The 15,545-nt window shown below is 30.9% G+C and overlaps 2 protein-coding genes across 2 annotated transcripts; one reads left to right on the top strand and one right to left on the bottom strand.

Annotated features, from left to right (window-relative positions):
- The first annotated feature begins 307 nt into the window (after positions 1-307).
- On the top strand, positions 308-1,546 carry LOC128965588 (mediator of RNA polymerase II transcription subunit 19-like). Its single transcript, XM_054312299.1, has 4 exons — positions 308-687; positions 750-906; positions 981-1,080; positions 1,147-1,546. The coding sequence occupies exons 1-4, from the start codon at positions 501-503 to the stop codon at positions 1,456-1,458; spliced, it is 756 nt and encodes a 251-aa protein (XP_054168274.1). The 5' UTR covers positions 308-500; the 3' UTR covers positions 1,459-1,546.
- On the bottom strand, positions 1,488-6,981 carry LOC128965532 (PAX-interacting protein 1-like). The gene is made up of 11 exons (XM_054312239.1): positions 6,557-6,981; positions 6,344-6,481; positions 6,237-6,280; positions 4,985-6,176; positions 3,900-4,922; positions 3,426-3,701; positions 3,239-3,373; positions 3,031-3,152; positions 2,503-2,954; positions 1,657-2,430; positions 1,488-1,598 (listed from the first exon to the last, which is right to left on the bottom strand). The coding sequence occupies exons 1-11, from the start codon at positions 6,644-6,646 to the stop codon at positions 1,495-1,497; spliced, it is 4,350 nt and encodes a 1,449-aa protein (XP_054168214.1). The 5' UTR covers positions 6,647-6,981; the 3' UTR covers positions 1,488-1,494.
- Positions 6,982-15,545: the final 8,564 nt, after the last annotated feature.

Below are 15,545 nucleotides of genomic sequence, written 5' to 3'. Positions count from 1 at the left end.
AGTGTTTAAAAAAATTAAAATTGTATATTAATGTAAAAGTAAAGTACTCTTTCTTAACATACATTATTTGTCTGATATATAAAAATAACAATATTTACTAATTTGTGGTTAATATAAATAATTATAAAAAAATATTTTATATAAAAGTTAATAGAAAATAAAAATAAGTGTTTAATGATTGAAATGCATTCAAGTGTTTAACTATTATGTAATTATTGAGAGATTTTCAGTCACATAGATGTCAGTAATGAATACAATGATAGCAATGAACACAATAGCAGTGATTACTACTATTGGCTGACATTTAATATTAATATTAATATCAGTAATCACTTAATGTTTATATCATTTGATTGATTGACACAATTGTTGCGACAGTGAAGACAAAGATTGTGTCAAACAATCATTGATTGATCCGTTAAGTCATTCAATGTTTGACCACATTTGGCATCTTTTTTGATTGTCTTAAGTCATAGACAGTCAGTGACCTAAATGTGAAAATGATGTCCGAAATGTCGAGAAGACCTGAAAACCCGATTTCTTCGCCCAAATCGAGTCCTCGCGGCAATAGATCACCAGTTGTTCCGCGACAGGACAGTACCGGCACATTGAAGACAACGATATCACTTGGAAAGACACCAGTGATTGTCCATTCGGGACCTTTTTATTTGATGAAAGAACCTCCAGGTTTGTGACCATAATTTGATTGCAATTAATTTTGTGGTAATGTATGTCATATTATATGATAGCTGAGAGCGAATTAACGGGTTCTGCAAATCTACTTCTGAAGAATAGTTTAGAGCATTCATATAACAAATTCTCGGGACGTAAGGTGAAGGACCAGTTGAGTGCATTCTTACCGAACCTTCCGGGAAATATAGACACTCCGGCACATATAGATAATAGGTTTGTCCACTTAGTCATACATCAAGATATATAAAGATTACATATTAATAATATTGAATTGATTTATATGATAGTTCTCTTCGGGCACTCATTGATAAGCCTCCAATTGGTGGCAAAGAATTGATACCATTAACAGCAAATCAATTGTTAGGTTTCCGACTACACGCCGGACCGGTGCGTACTTTCAACTGCTTATATATAAAGTCTGTGGTTATATTAATTGTTGTGATTATCCGATAGCTTCCGGAACAATACCGACTGATGAATCAGAGCGTTCAGCGCAAGAAACACAAACATAAGAAAAACAAACAGAGAAGCGGAGAGACACCCGCTTATGACTCTCATTCAGAGATCTCAGATGTGGTCCAAACTCATGAAAAGAAACACAAAAAAGAGAAACGAAGAGAAGAAAAGGAAGAAAGGAAAAAGAAGAAAAAAGATAAGAAAAAGAAGAAACAAAAGCACAGCCCTGAGGGCTCATCCGGTCTGATCGGTGATACCACTCCTCAGCATTCAAGTTGTGCACTCAATGGAATGCAAAGAAACATTTAAAAATCATTATTATATTTATAAGACATTTGTTTATTATTATATTTGATTATCTTTTAATATATTGTGTTTAAATGCATACAACTCGAAGTCAAGTTCTTGTTTAAGAATTCCCGACAAAATAAATTCAACGTTCATAACGTCTGAAAATAAAAATAAAATAAATAAATAATTATAAAAATGCTTTAAACAAATACATACCAACTTCTCGGACATGAAATATATCGCATAAGTGGAGATCATTTTCACAAGAAATAACTAAAAATTTTAGACCATTTTCTTGCATTCTTTGTAATTGCCTTTTAGTTGGCCTCTTCGTTATGACCGCTTGTCCGCCGTTTGACTCAATGATCTCTTTGAGCACTTTGGGTGAAGGAATACAACCATTGGTGATATAGAAGACATGACTATTAAAAATTTGATCACTTCTTATACTAAGAGAGTGCTCTAAACTGAAGCCAAATTGTTTTTCTGCTGTTAGATCAGACAATTTGTAATCATTTTCATCGACAAACTTGTGCTGCTTTCCAGACTCTCGCACCCAATCGCACGTGACTATGAATTTACACGAACCAAAGGCACATAAAAATTTAACGGTTCGTACGATCCGATCAGTCACTAAATGCGTACAATCATTGCTATTATTAGTGACACGTCCTCCAAGACTAATAACAATTGATCGCAACTCTTTACGACTTAAATCTTTTATTGATGTAAACATAACTTTGATATTTTTGTTGGTTTCTGGATTTATTTGAAGTGTTGGTAATGGTATTGCAGGCAATAAATTATTAAAAATATTTTCTTCTTTGATGGAAATGGGAGGCATCTGAACAATGGGAGTCATCGGAGCAATTGGAGTCAATGGTGTTAACGGAGTATTGTTTATTTCGTTTTCAACTTTCGGCTTCTTATTCAATGGTTCCTCTCTATTATCTTCAAACGACCTCTTCTTTTCATCATCTTCTTTCTTATCTATATTATTATTATTATTATTATTTTCGGTAATAATTTTATCATCATTTATATTATTATTATCAATTTTATTATCATCCATATTATTGCAGGAATTATTATTAATATTACTATTATTAGCAGTACTACTATTTATATTATTATCATCAATTGTGTTCTCATTATTATTATTATTATTATTATTATTATTAGTAGTAGTAGTAGTAGTAGTAGTAGCGTTGTTATTGGTATCAGATTCGCCATTTGTGTCTTTTTTATCCTGTTTTTGTTCATTAATCTCAGCGATTCCACTCTTGAGAACATCTTCAGACACTCGAACAGGTTGTCTCCATGGGTTCATCATTTGCTGAACAGTTGAGTATTCAATTCTTAACGGGGTTTTTGAATCAAAATTTTGATATTTCTTGTGAATACTTGACAGTTGTAACGGTTCCAATTGGCCGAACAGCACGTCATGCAACCAGAGTGTGTTGACGATAGCGAGTCTCCATTCAACTGCTTTTTTATATTTGTTGCCCTCAAGACTGAAATGTTTTAATCATTATATACTGTATTTATATTAAATTATTTTTAAATAATAATCATTAAGTAACTAAATACCGTTTGCATATAATTACAGAATTTTTTTGAGTCAAATATGAGGTATATTTGGCTCCTGTTTTCAAAATCATTTCCTTTATTCTTAATCTTTCTTCGCCTTCAAAATTAGACATTGTTATGATCTGATTACAAATACAATTAAAACGCACATTAATATATCATTAATACCGTTATAAACAAACTGTTAAACCAATTACTATTATATTACATGATTCTTGCAGGGCTTGATGTCTCCAAAAGAATGGGGCAAATGATAAAATTTAATCGGAGGAAACATCTTCTTAGTTGCCATCACTTCATTGATCCAATACACTGTTACACATCGTTTACCATCTTCTATACACTAATACAATCATCAAATTAGCAATATTTTCAAAAATAATTTAATGACAAACCTTTTGAATGAATGGACTGTTAGTGTTGTCACATAAAACATGTGTACATTTTAAAGTATATGTGGTCTCAACTTCGGCACCCATTTTAATTAATTTACTAATCCATAAATCAATTAATTTCTTTTCAACCAAATTTTCAAATCCGTATAAATGGAAAACACATCCTAAAAGGCACCGTTGGTTAGGAATTTGGACGTTTGGTTCGTAAGCATAAAATCTTATTTGCATCAATTGATTGGCCTGAGAATCATCAGATTTTATATTTGATCCCATGGCCTATGATAATCCAAACAACTAATAATTATCGGCTTTATTTAAACTAATACTAAGTGTTAAGTTTTAAACAATCATAAAAAATCAATTAATAAGCAATTAAGTAATGGACCAATCAATGAATCAACTCATGCGATGTGATGCCAAACATGCAAACTTGATAAACATAACATAATTCAATTGAAGACATGTCATCCTTACCACACCAGGAGATCCAATAAAACCAAAACCTGTTTTATTTGTCAAAGAAGTAGAAGAGGAAAGAGATAGAGAACCCGAAATGGAAACACTAGTAGGGGAGCCATTATTAGATGTGGTCGTTCCGTCACCTCTGGTAGTGATAGGATTGGTAATCCCACTTTGAAGTCGGTTATTAAGCATATTAGCTAAAGCTGTCTTAGTTTTAGGATTTACTATAGGAGAAGTGACAGTAGTCGGTGTAGTGTTGGAAGTGCTTACTGGGTTTACTTGTGCTGACAAAGAGATTGTATTGGTATTTGGTATGGTTTGGCTGTTCGAGAGAACTATATTAGGGCTAATGGTTTGCGGTGTTTGCGCATTGCGAACGGTTGAGGTCGAAGTCGCTGCAGTCGCACCACTATCTGTATTGGCTGAAGAAGAAACACTTACGACAGACACAATCGGCCTAACCTTATCGGGTGTTACACCAGCAGACAATGGAAATCTTTGTTGTATTTGATGTTGTTGGAGTTGTCGTCTTTGAATTTCTTGTTGTTGCCATTGTATTATCTGTTGCTGAGTTGGTTGTGAAGGTTGTGGTGATTGAGTTACAAGAATGTGTTGCGGTCTCATAGATACTAAGTGTTGCTGAGGTTGTGGTTGTTGTTGTGGATGTTGTTGCTGAATGACTTGTTGATCCTGAGATAACCATTGAGGACCTCTAATAAATTGCATCTGACCCGGAGGTGTCTGTGCTCTAATAAATTGTTGTTGATGTTGGGTTTGTGTCTGTGGATCAAATTGTTGCTGCTGTTGTTGTGGTTGAGGCGGTCCTTGTATTGCATATTGTTGACCTTTCATGTAGACTCTTGGTTGTCCAGTTTGTATTGCACTCGATATGATTTGTTGTTGAGCTAATGGTCCTCGTATTGGTTGACCTCTTATTTGGTTTTGTTGAATAAATTGTTGAGGTATTCGCGGAGCGGTCATTCTCTGTTGAATTTGTGGTACAATTTGTGTCTGATTTGGTTGAGACTGATTTGACTAAAACAATATTCATTTGTTAATATTAGTATCGATAAACAATTACCGGTAATTTATCAAACCTGTAATACTTGTTGTTGTGGTTGTTGTTGTATCTGAAGCTGTCTTTGAATAGCCTGTTGGTTCTGCTGTTGTATGATAATATGTTGTTGTGGTGTTCTAACATAAGGAGCTGACTGAAGACTAATTGGTTGTCTTTGTTGAAGTTGTATGAGATGCTGCTGTCCCTGTTGTAGTCTAACTGATTGTACATTTGGTCCTCTTTGTTGTATTAATATATTAGATGGTTGTCTCTGTTGTGATTGTTGAGACATTCCTATAAAATGTTGGTGTCTTGTTTGCTGAACTGCAAGATAAACCTGTCGGGGCTGTTGTCCAGCCATAAGTGTTGTATTAATTGGTCTCAGTTTTGTCAAATCAGTTGAATTTTGAGAAATGACTTGAATAGGTTGAGTTGTATATGTATTTTGTGCACCGGTTTGAGAGGTTTGTACTATCATTTGTTGATTTGTATTCCACTGTTGGTTAGGATCTAATGGTTGATTTGGATCTGATTGTTGTAGTTGTTGCTGTTGTTGTTGCTGAGAATGTTGTGATAGAGCATATGGATGTCTCTGAATCATTTGAACCACTTGTTGTTGAGGTGCAACTCCCTGTCCTAATTGTCTAATTTGATTTTGTTTCATTTGCATGAGCCTCACCTGATGCTGTGGTGGTAAAAATACTCGAACTCTTCCGCCCTGAACTGATGTGGGACTTGCTTGAAGTGGCGGTGCGATTGAAAATGTTGTTATCATTGCTGTTGTTGGCAATGAAACAGTTCTTAATGCAAGTTGTGGAGTACTTGATGTCAATGGTATGGAAGTGACAGTAGTGGTTGTTGTCGATAAAGAATGCGTGGAAGTATCAGTCAGTTCTAATTTGGCCGAAATGAATGACTGATTGTTAAATATGAGAAGTCGTGGATGATATAAATCTTCATCACAGAGCGCTTTGTTCTTAACTGAATCAATGACCCAATCGGGTGTAACTATTTTAATCTCATCTTTGGTTTCGACCGCTTTATTATACTTTAATCCTTCGGGTTTTGTTGATATAAGATGAGTGCAGTTTGGCTCTAATTGTAGTCGAAATGAGCCGCCATAGTATGTAATCATTGCCCATAGTGTTTGAGCATCAATTCCCGATATATTAGATGGACAGGCAATGATGTTTGAGAAGAGTTGATTCTTGAATGGCGAAAAACCGGCGGTTCTGTCATTCATTATATCATTATTATTGGTTAACATTTAAAAATGTCTTTCAATAACTTACGGTAAAAGTAAGGAAGCCTTCGCTGATAACCAAACCCATCGACTCTTTAGATAAAAATAAAGACAATAAGCAAAAGAAAAATGATTTAATCAATTATCATAACTTACGGTTACAACTGTTATTTCATAGATCTCGACAGCTTCTGACACAAAATGGTGGTCAGCATTATCACCGATCAAATGAGTTACATTGTCGGACAAGTAATTGAAAAACTTGGCGCCGCCCGACAGTAATAACTTCTTCACCTAAATAATCAAATCAAAGATAAAATACATGCATTTAGTGATTGGATTCATCATCAGGTGATTAATTGGTCTTACATTTTCAAATTGATTAACATCTTCACAGAGCGAGAACTGTACTTCTCTGAAGATGTTATGTTTGGAAACCTCTTCCTCTAAAGAAGTCATCGCTCATCACATGGATGTCATGTCATGTCATCACATGAGTGGTCACGCCTTAAATCAATGCATTCATTGATTTGTTTTGATGACAACAAACATGTTTTGTATTGTAAACTATTTATCAATTTATTTGCTTTTAATATTAAAATACAGGTATTATATGAAATGTAATCACAGTTTCAAACCATTTGATAATATTATTGTTTTCCGATTGCAATACAATTGTCATTCAAATCATTTGAAAGTTTATCCGAAATCAACAAAACTTAAAATTTATAGTAAAGTGAAGTTAATATCAAATGCCAAACATTTAAAGCACATTATAATCAATGATTCAATTATTCAGTGATTCTGTATTCATATGACATGTATTTCAATGGACTATACATACAGTGTGTAGACAGTAGTCGAGCCAAACATAGGGCTCACAAACGATGCTTTGAAACAAAGTAACATTTAAGTAGACAATGCATTACAATTAGTACACTATAGATGTCAGTCCTAACTTACCGGTGCCCTACCAGTTAGGACCTACCAGTGCCCGCACATACAGATCCTCAGTTTTTTAAAATAAATTTATTTTTATTACCAGTACTTACCTGTTGTTAACCGTGTTATCAAATTGTCAAGTCGTTCATCAAATAACTAACAATACTATAATATTATAGTTGGCAATCGTTATGCAATAATATCTATTAATTGGCGTATAGTTTCACATGTAATCTGATTTAACAATACTTTCTATTAAAACACATGAGAACTATAAAGAAAAAAGTTTTTCGTTAAAAAATGTAAATTCAAATCACAAAAAACGCCACTATTTTAATATTTGAGACAATTTTTTATGAGAAATATTATCCAATAGTTTATTCAAATAAATTCTTTTAACGACATTCTCGACATTCTTCAGGAAATAATTGAATTACTTTTTTCTTTTAGTTTTTAAGGTGTTATATAATTTCAGTTGAATAATAGCTCAACATTTCTTTTATATAATATTTTTTATATATGCATTAAACGTATAACTTCTCAAATTTAATTATTAGTTTATATGTAGAAAATAGTAAATTTATTTAAATTTTTTATTTTTCTAAAATATTGTTTGTTGTATTTTTTAACTAATGCCTAAGTTCTGCTACAAATTATATAGCCTACGATATATATACTGTTTATATATATAGAAATTATTGATAAATAATATATATAATAATTATAAATAAACTTGAATTTTACATTAAAACTGATGACATATGTTGAATTTTAAATTAAAATTATATGGGTTTATTTAAAAATTTAACAAATAAATTTTAATTTATATTATAATTAATTTGAAATGCTTAATATAAAACTTTAATTTATATATATACAGCACAATGTATTTTTAAAAAGAGAAAAATAAGCCATAAAATTATAAATACTTAGTACAAACATATAAAAATATGTTTGATTAAGTCATCTCATAGATTATTGAATATCTAATGAATTATTGATTGAATAAAACTGGTTTTGCATTTTATTATTGATATAAACATTATACGTTATGAAAAAGTAATTTATAAAATCAATGAATTGTTTCAGCCATATAATCAATCAACAAAATTATTTTAATAAATAGCTCAACTCAATCAATATTACTTATGATTTCACATTAATTATGATTAATTAATACTATAACATATACGGTATATATATCTAACTTTTATTCTAATTAAAATAATTTAGCACTTTTAATACATATGTTTACAGTTTATGAATTTTCTGTAAGCAATTAAATCTAATAAATAACAACAAATAAAATTTATTCTAAATTATTTTTTAATAATTATGTTTAATTTTATTTAATAAATGTTAAATGAATTTATTAATTAATCTATTTATTGTAAGTTTTTATTCATCTTAAAAGTTTCTCACACATTAACATTGAATCTCTATTAAATTTTAAATTTTAAATAAATTAATTTTTTATATATAAGTTGCAAGCGATTTAATGCAAAACTTTTTATTTAAATAAAAATATTTATTAACAAAATGCAGTATATAAATTAAAATATACTGTAAAAACTTTATTTTGAATAATTCAAATTGAACAGGATAAATATCTTACGTAATTTACAAATTTTTCACAAATTAGTATGAGATAAAAAAATTTAAATAATTATTTGTAATGAATTGATTAAAATTTATATAATTTAAGTTGATTTAATAAAATTTTTCATTTTTATATTTTAACATTTTAAAATTTTGTTTATTATATATAAATTTAAATAATTTACAAAAAAAAATATTTTGTTTTAATTTTCTAAAAATATATTTATATTATTCTTGATAATTGAATTGATATTCAATATTAAATGGAAAATATAAAAAATGAATAATATATGTATGACATAACAAATTTTTATATCATCAAACAATTTTATCATTTTTGCAATTATTTATAAAATAAATACAAATGCAAACTAAATACTACTGCATCAATAGCTATAAAATTTAGTAATTTTTTTCAGGTGTGACTTCAAATGTGTGGGTTATTCAAGTTTTACTCGTTTCTAAAGCAATGGTTTGTCTGTTAAAATATTTTTATATAACAAAATCAATTTTAATATAGTGTATTTGAAACTTTATTGTACTCCAAACATAAAAAGTCTAATAATATAATAATAGCTGATTTTTGTATAAAAATAATGTTTAATAAATGTTTTTCAAGATTCTGTAAAATATAAAGAGTGGTTTAAAAAATGTATTGATTGTTAGATATTTGTCATTTTGTTGTCTGTATATGTAAATCATATATTTATTTTCAATAATTGTTAAACAAAACTTAATGGCATCAAGTGTTGGCATGAATTTATCTATAGTCGACTGACTGTTTTTGAGACAATATTGTGCAATATTATACCGTAGTTATATGTGTTGAACTGTATGCTCACATTTTTTTTGTAAGTAAAACCAGTTTTTTGCTTTGCTTTTGTATAGCTATAGGTATTGGAGATATATAGCTATATAGCTTCGCGTCATTGTCTGCTGAAAACCGAGAGATTGGGCGTTGTTTTATGTTTTAATGTAATTTAAAAAATAAAAATTAACCAGAATATCAATATATAGTTATAATATATACATGTATATATAAAGATGAGAGAGAGAGAGAGAGAGAGAGAGAGAAGAGCAAAGGGTACAACAAACTATTTATGAGATAAGACTAATATAGCACTCATTATATGCCTTATATAATAAATATTTTATATATCATTTATTCAGTGCAGTTTGCATCCAATTTCTGTATAACAATACATTTCAATAAAGCTATTATTTTTTCTACAAACAATTTCATTGATTGAAACATTATAGAGATGTCAACAATAAAAATATAAATAGACTATTCAAGTAATTTTAGACTTAAGTATTGACTTAAAGTTTAAAGCTCAGGACTGTTATGTTAATGTTAGCGTAATGTTATGAGACTATACGGTATGTGAGTGATAGTGTTGTTAGCGATTAGAGAGAAAGTTTAAGAAAGAGAGAGAGAGAGAGAGAGAGAGAGAGAGAGAGAGAGAGAGAGAGAGAGAGAGAGAGAATAAAGTTAAAATAAAATATTTGTTTGTTTGCTAAAAGTGCTAAACCTGTCATTTGGGCTCATTTGAGGATATGTTGATTAGTAAGTGTTGTGTTTAATCATTGAATTGACCGCAAAGTCAGTGGTTGTAGTGATGATTGCAGTGATGGTTGTACTGTATGTATAGATAGCTTGTGGCGATAAGTTGTCAGTTGAATTATTAGCGTCAATATTTAGATCACGTTTTGTAATCATTGTTTGTTTGAGACCAATCTTTATTGAGTTTGACTCTTGTTAGCAGATGCACTGCCATACACTTAGCTAACCATACCATACCTCCCAATGCACTCTCACTCGACTCAATCACAACTATTCTTTAGTCTTCTCCCATTATTCTCACAATTTTCTCAATGTTTGTGCCATAAACTAAACTTAACTAAGTTTAGTCTCTAATCAGACACTTAATGCCGTAGTGGCTCAGCATTAGGTACGCCAATAGATATAAGCAATGAACACACAGATACAGCACAATATAATAGAAAACTATAGGCAAGGTATCTAAATAATAGCTACATTTGATGCATAGGTGGTCCTCCAATATTCACCCAATACCATAGTTTGAGAATAGTTTGGTCGTTCACTAATTTACTGCCAACTTTGGTACCCCTTTTTTGTTTCTTTTGACGTCAAAATTTTGCGGTCCGTTTATGCGTCAATTGAGTTGTCATTTGCCAATATTTTACTGCTTTAAAACTATTCTCTCTCTCTCTCTCTCTCTCTCTCTCTCTCTCTCTCTCTCTCTCTCTCTCTCTCTCTCTCTTCTAAGTACACCAATAGTGGTCTCTGTTGTGTTCATTCTTTTCTTGATTACATTTTCTCAGCTAAAACTACTCCGAGGCATAACCATCAAAAATTCAAGGTAGAAGTGCCGCACCTGCAACTGCTCTCTCTCTCTCTCTCTCTCTCTCTCTCTCTATATATATATATATATATATATATATATATATATATATATATATATATATATATATATATATATATTTCTCATCCTAGTCTAGTTATAAACCAGAAGTTGAAGAGAGAGAGAGAGAGAGAGAGAGAGAGAGAGAGAGAGAGAGAGAGAGAGAGAGAGAGAGCTTTCATGGGCCGCTCGATTATCGGGCAGAGTTATTGACGTTTTGCTCTTTGTGTGCTTTTGCTATCTTTATATATCACTGTATACTTTATATTATATATATGCATCCCTTTTGGTGTATGTTTTTATGGGAGGGGATATGAGCACTGGTTTGTGTGGTCTAAGGACTTGGAATAAACTAAATGTTGAGTATATATATATATATATATATATATATATAAAGTTTAACTTCTTTGGCAATTACTTTTAAGGCAGTTAAGAGTTTTGCAACAAACCGCACACATACTGGCATAACAAGCACTGGCAATAACAGACACGGCATTGCTATAGTCATAACAACATTGAATTGACTTTCAATGCAAAGCATCTTCAAGTTAGCATCTGATGTGATAATGACAGTGCACTTCACCGCCACAACTATTATCTTTAAACATGCCTTCCATACCATTCAACACAACCATCACATCCTTGTTTTCCATAATATTGAACACTTGTATTATATATATATATATATTTAATATAAGCCGATTGAATAAAGTAGTGCCCAATTTAACGCATAACAAACACAAACACCGACATCAATATACTAACTATTAGTTTATAACATCTTGTTTTGCATTGATTTACAACAAACCAATCATTCAAATTCATTATCATTTTATTTTTCCATATTTACAGTATATTACATATATATAAAACTTACCTAAATATATCTTAGTATATATCATATATATATATATATATATATATAGTTATAAAAATATATTGATTCAGTTATGCTTCAATTAGTTCACAGCTAGTTATTAAATTGATTTAATAATAACAAAATGATTGTTATCTAACCGGAAATACAAACAAAATTTGCATCAATAAGTCTATTCATTGCTTGTATTGCTTTATCACTGCTTTCACTGTTATAATCATTCAAATGCTATCCTCTCTAATGCAATACAGTATGTATTGAATGCATTCAGTGTTTGCCATAATATTTGATCCAAAAATCACTAATTCTGTCGACTTATCTTTAGTTCACTTTTTGTGATTTTTTGTTCAATTTTGAAATCCAGTGCAGTGTTAGAGTTATATGTGATATACAGTACTTGTGGTGCAGCTGTCCTTCAATGGCTTCATTGCCTTTATTAGTCATGTATGTACTGTACTCTACACAATGTATAGCAATGTATGCATATGTAGTCTAATCTAGTATTATATTTATATAATATATACTTTATTCGTTACATACGTGTGCCGGTGTCACTACCCCTAGTCTTGAGTCGTTTTTAAATAGGTCTCTCATCAGCTCAGTCACAGGGACTAAAAGCCAAGTGTTGCAGTGGGCTGAGGGATACGGGCAGAGGGGTACAGGCAGTGTAGACAGACTCCCTTTTTCGTGTGCCACTCGCGTGTCACTTGTGGAGTGCTATACAGTTAACACTAGTTTTGTTAATCCAGTGCTGTATTCAATTTTGTCGACACTGTTTGCAAGAATGCCAATACACTACCAGTGCTATACCTTTACTACTATCATTACTACTACCCGACCACTATATTGGACGACCAGTAATGTATTGTTGCCATCAATAATGGCAAATAAAGCCTCTTTCCAGCTGTAAATCTCAATGCAAACTATTATTGAAATATACAGTATATATCTTATTGAGAATGTATGCAAATCATTGAAAGTGTTAAATTGAAAAATATTTAACTCATATTTTGTACGCTTGTTTACTGGTATAGGTATGTCCTATGCCTGCACTTAACGAGTTTAGTGAAAACTATGTAAACGATTGGCAATGCATTTAAATTGAATGAATGGTAGTGCAGATGACCCCATCATACCATAACTATAACATACCATACCATTGCTGATATAAGTGGTTCACAATTGAGGTATTTATTGAGCCAAAAACGAGTTTCTTTTGATCACAAATAGTCTTCAATAGTGTTCAATAGCAGTGTTATAGCATTGGCTACAGTAGCTGTTGAGCCGGTAGCGTCCATCCGTCGGTCGGTGTGTCCATCGATGCATGTCCTCGCTATACCCCACACTATATCTCACTGTTCCCCACCTGCCTATTCATCATCACTGTGTTGTACTCAGTGTAGACCTTTCAGCTGTTGTTTCTATACAATCAATGCAAAGAATAAGCAAAGCCTAGACTTTTTTTGTTGTTGTTGGGGTTGTTGGGGGTCTAATACTAACTATATACCCGCTATTGAGGGTTATGGAGGTCATTACTAGTATTAGAGGTATTGCCAATTGCTAGCACTGTATGGTCTGTCGTACCATACATACAAACTAATGTGTCTTAAGCTCGAAGGTGAGCAACAATACGTCGAGTGCTGGTGTGAGGGTGGTATCGGTGTGTGTGCAGCTCAGTCACTCAGTAAGTGAGTGAGTGAGTGCAGGTATGTCACTATAAAGCTGGACAGTGGGCCTGTTGTCAATGGTATGGCATGCTTTTATTGAATAGAGTGAATGCCAATCCCAGTTTATATTGAATACTATAGTTACAGATGCATCAGTCTATTGGTGTGCAAACCATTACAATAATGCAAAGCATAATATTTGTGTCGCACAGGCAGTTATGTTAAAACTAAATGTGCTTTACTTACAAATTCTTTCATATTGGCACTCGAGTCAAGTTAGACTTGGATGGACAGGGATATGGTATTGATGTTGCTATAAGTGAGCTCAGTATATGGCAAAAGTATGGACTCAACTACTCTATGGTCCTGTATATTGTCCATTAAGCTCATGTATGCCAGCGGCAACATCTGTTTTCAGGCTATTAGTGTACAAATCCTAATACTTTTGCACCGATTTTAATACAATTCAATTGTAATTATGAATTATTACTTTATTTTCAATAACAGTCATTTACAGGCAATCAATCATTAGTAAATCTTTATTATTATTATTATTATTATTATTATTATTATTATTATTATTATTATTATTATTATTATTATTATTATTATTAAACTTTTTAATTAAATTAGTTATATTATACATAATATCTATGAGTAATAAAATAAATTAAAAAAATAAAAGATGTGGACAATAGTAATATATGGTTGTGTCAAATGATTGTCTCCCTTTCCCTTTCCCGGTCATAGTGGGTGTGATATTATAATATTGGAGCGATTCTGGAAATTCTCAATTTTTATGTACATTTTTATCTCAATCTCTACCTGTTTTCATAACAATTACTCCACCTTTCAATACAAGTTTTGTATGGTTTCCGCTTTAATGCTATTGATTTAACAATTTTACTATTTTAGTGCAATCTTTACATTACCTAACACATACAGTACATAATGTACACACAGACACACACACACACACATGTATATATACACCACTCTCACAGTGAAAGCCGGATTTTCAGCGGAAACATGAAATTTTTTATCGATATTATTATTTTCTCTGCTATTATACAATTAAAGCAAATGAAAACCTGTTGGTAATATGTTTAGGTCTCTCAGCGCTAGAGTTCGGACACCTTTTTTAAGTAGGAAAGTTCCCATAAAAATTTCTCTAATATTTTTAGTTGTTCTCCGGACTCCTTAATATAAATTAATATTTTAAAAAGAAATAGCAAAAAAAACAAAACTTAATTATTAATTCCGAAAAAATATGAATATGAATATCAATATCAATATAATATAATCAACAACTTATAAGTATATTCTATTTAAATAGTTTGGAAAACAATTAAAACAAATTTTTGAGTAATTATATAATTACTTAATAAAACTTTGGTAGATGATACCTCATGAAAATACCTTATCGGGAACAATGAAAATTATAATTTTTGGTAAATATCTCTTTGTAGTAATTTTGTTCTAACTCTACTCATCTCTAAACAAGTGAAATGTTTTACTAAATGGTAAGCTATGAGCTCAACCTATTTATTCAGGTTTCTCTCCCTCACTGAAGCTTTTTTACACATTTATCTCAAATTAAATGCAAACGTGTGAATCAGATTAAACTAAAATTTGCATTAAATCAGTGCTTATTTGAAAACATTTAACACAATATTAAATTATATAAGCAACGCATTTGTATATAATTTTGTAAATACATTGTATCGGTTTTTTGGTGAAAATGTATTTTTAAATATTTTAAATTAAAATTTATGACCAATTCTTGTAATACTAGTTGAGTTGAGTGTATGGATTTCTATGCTATGAAGTGTAATGGTATGGTTTAG

Source organism: Oppia nitens, unplaced genomic scaffold, assembly GCF_028296485.1.
Source record: "Oppia nitens isolate AA-2021 unplaced genomic scaffold, nextdenovo-longstitch-racon4-pilon3 scaffold17_pilon_pilon_pilon, whole genome shotgun sequence".
Lineage (NCBI taxonomy): Eukaryota > Metazoa > Arthropoda > Arachnida > Sarcoptiformes > Oppiidae > Oppia > Oppia nitens.
Note: the sequence above shows the minus strand (reverse complement) of the source record. Positions and strands in the feature narration are given on the sequence as shown.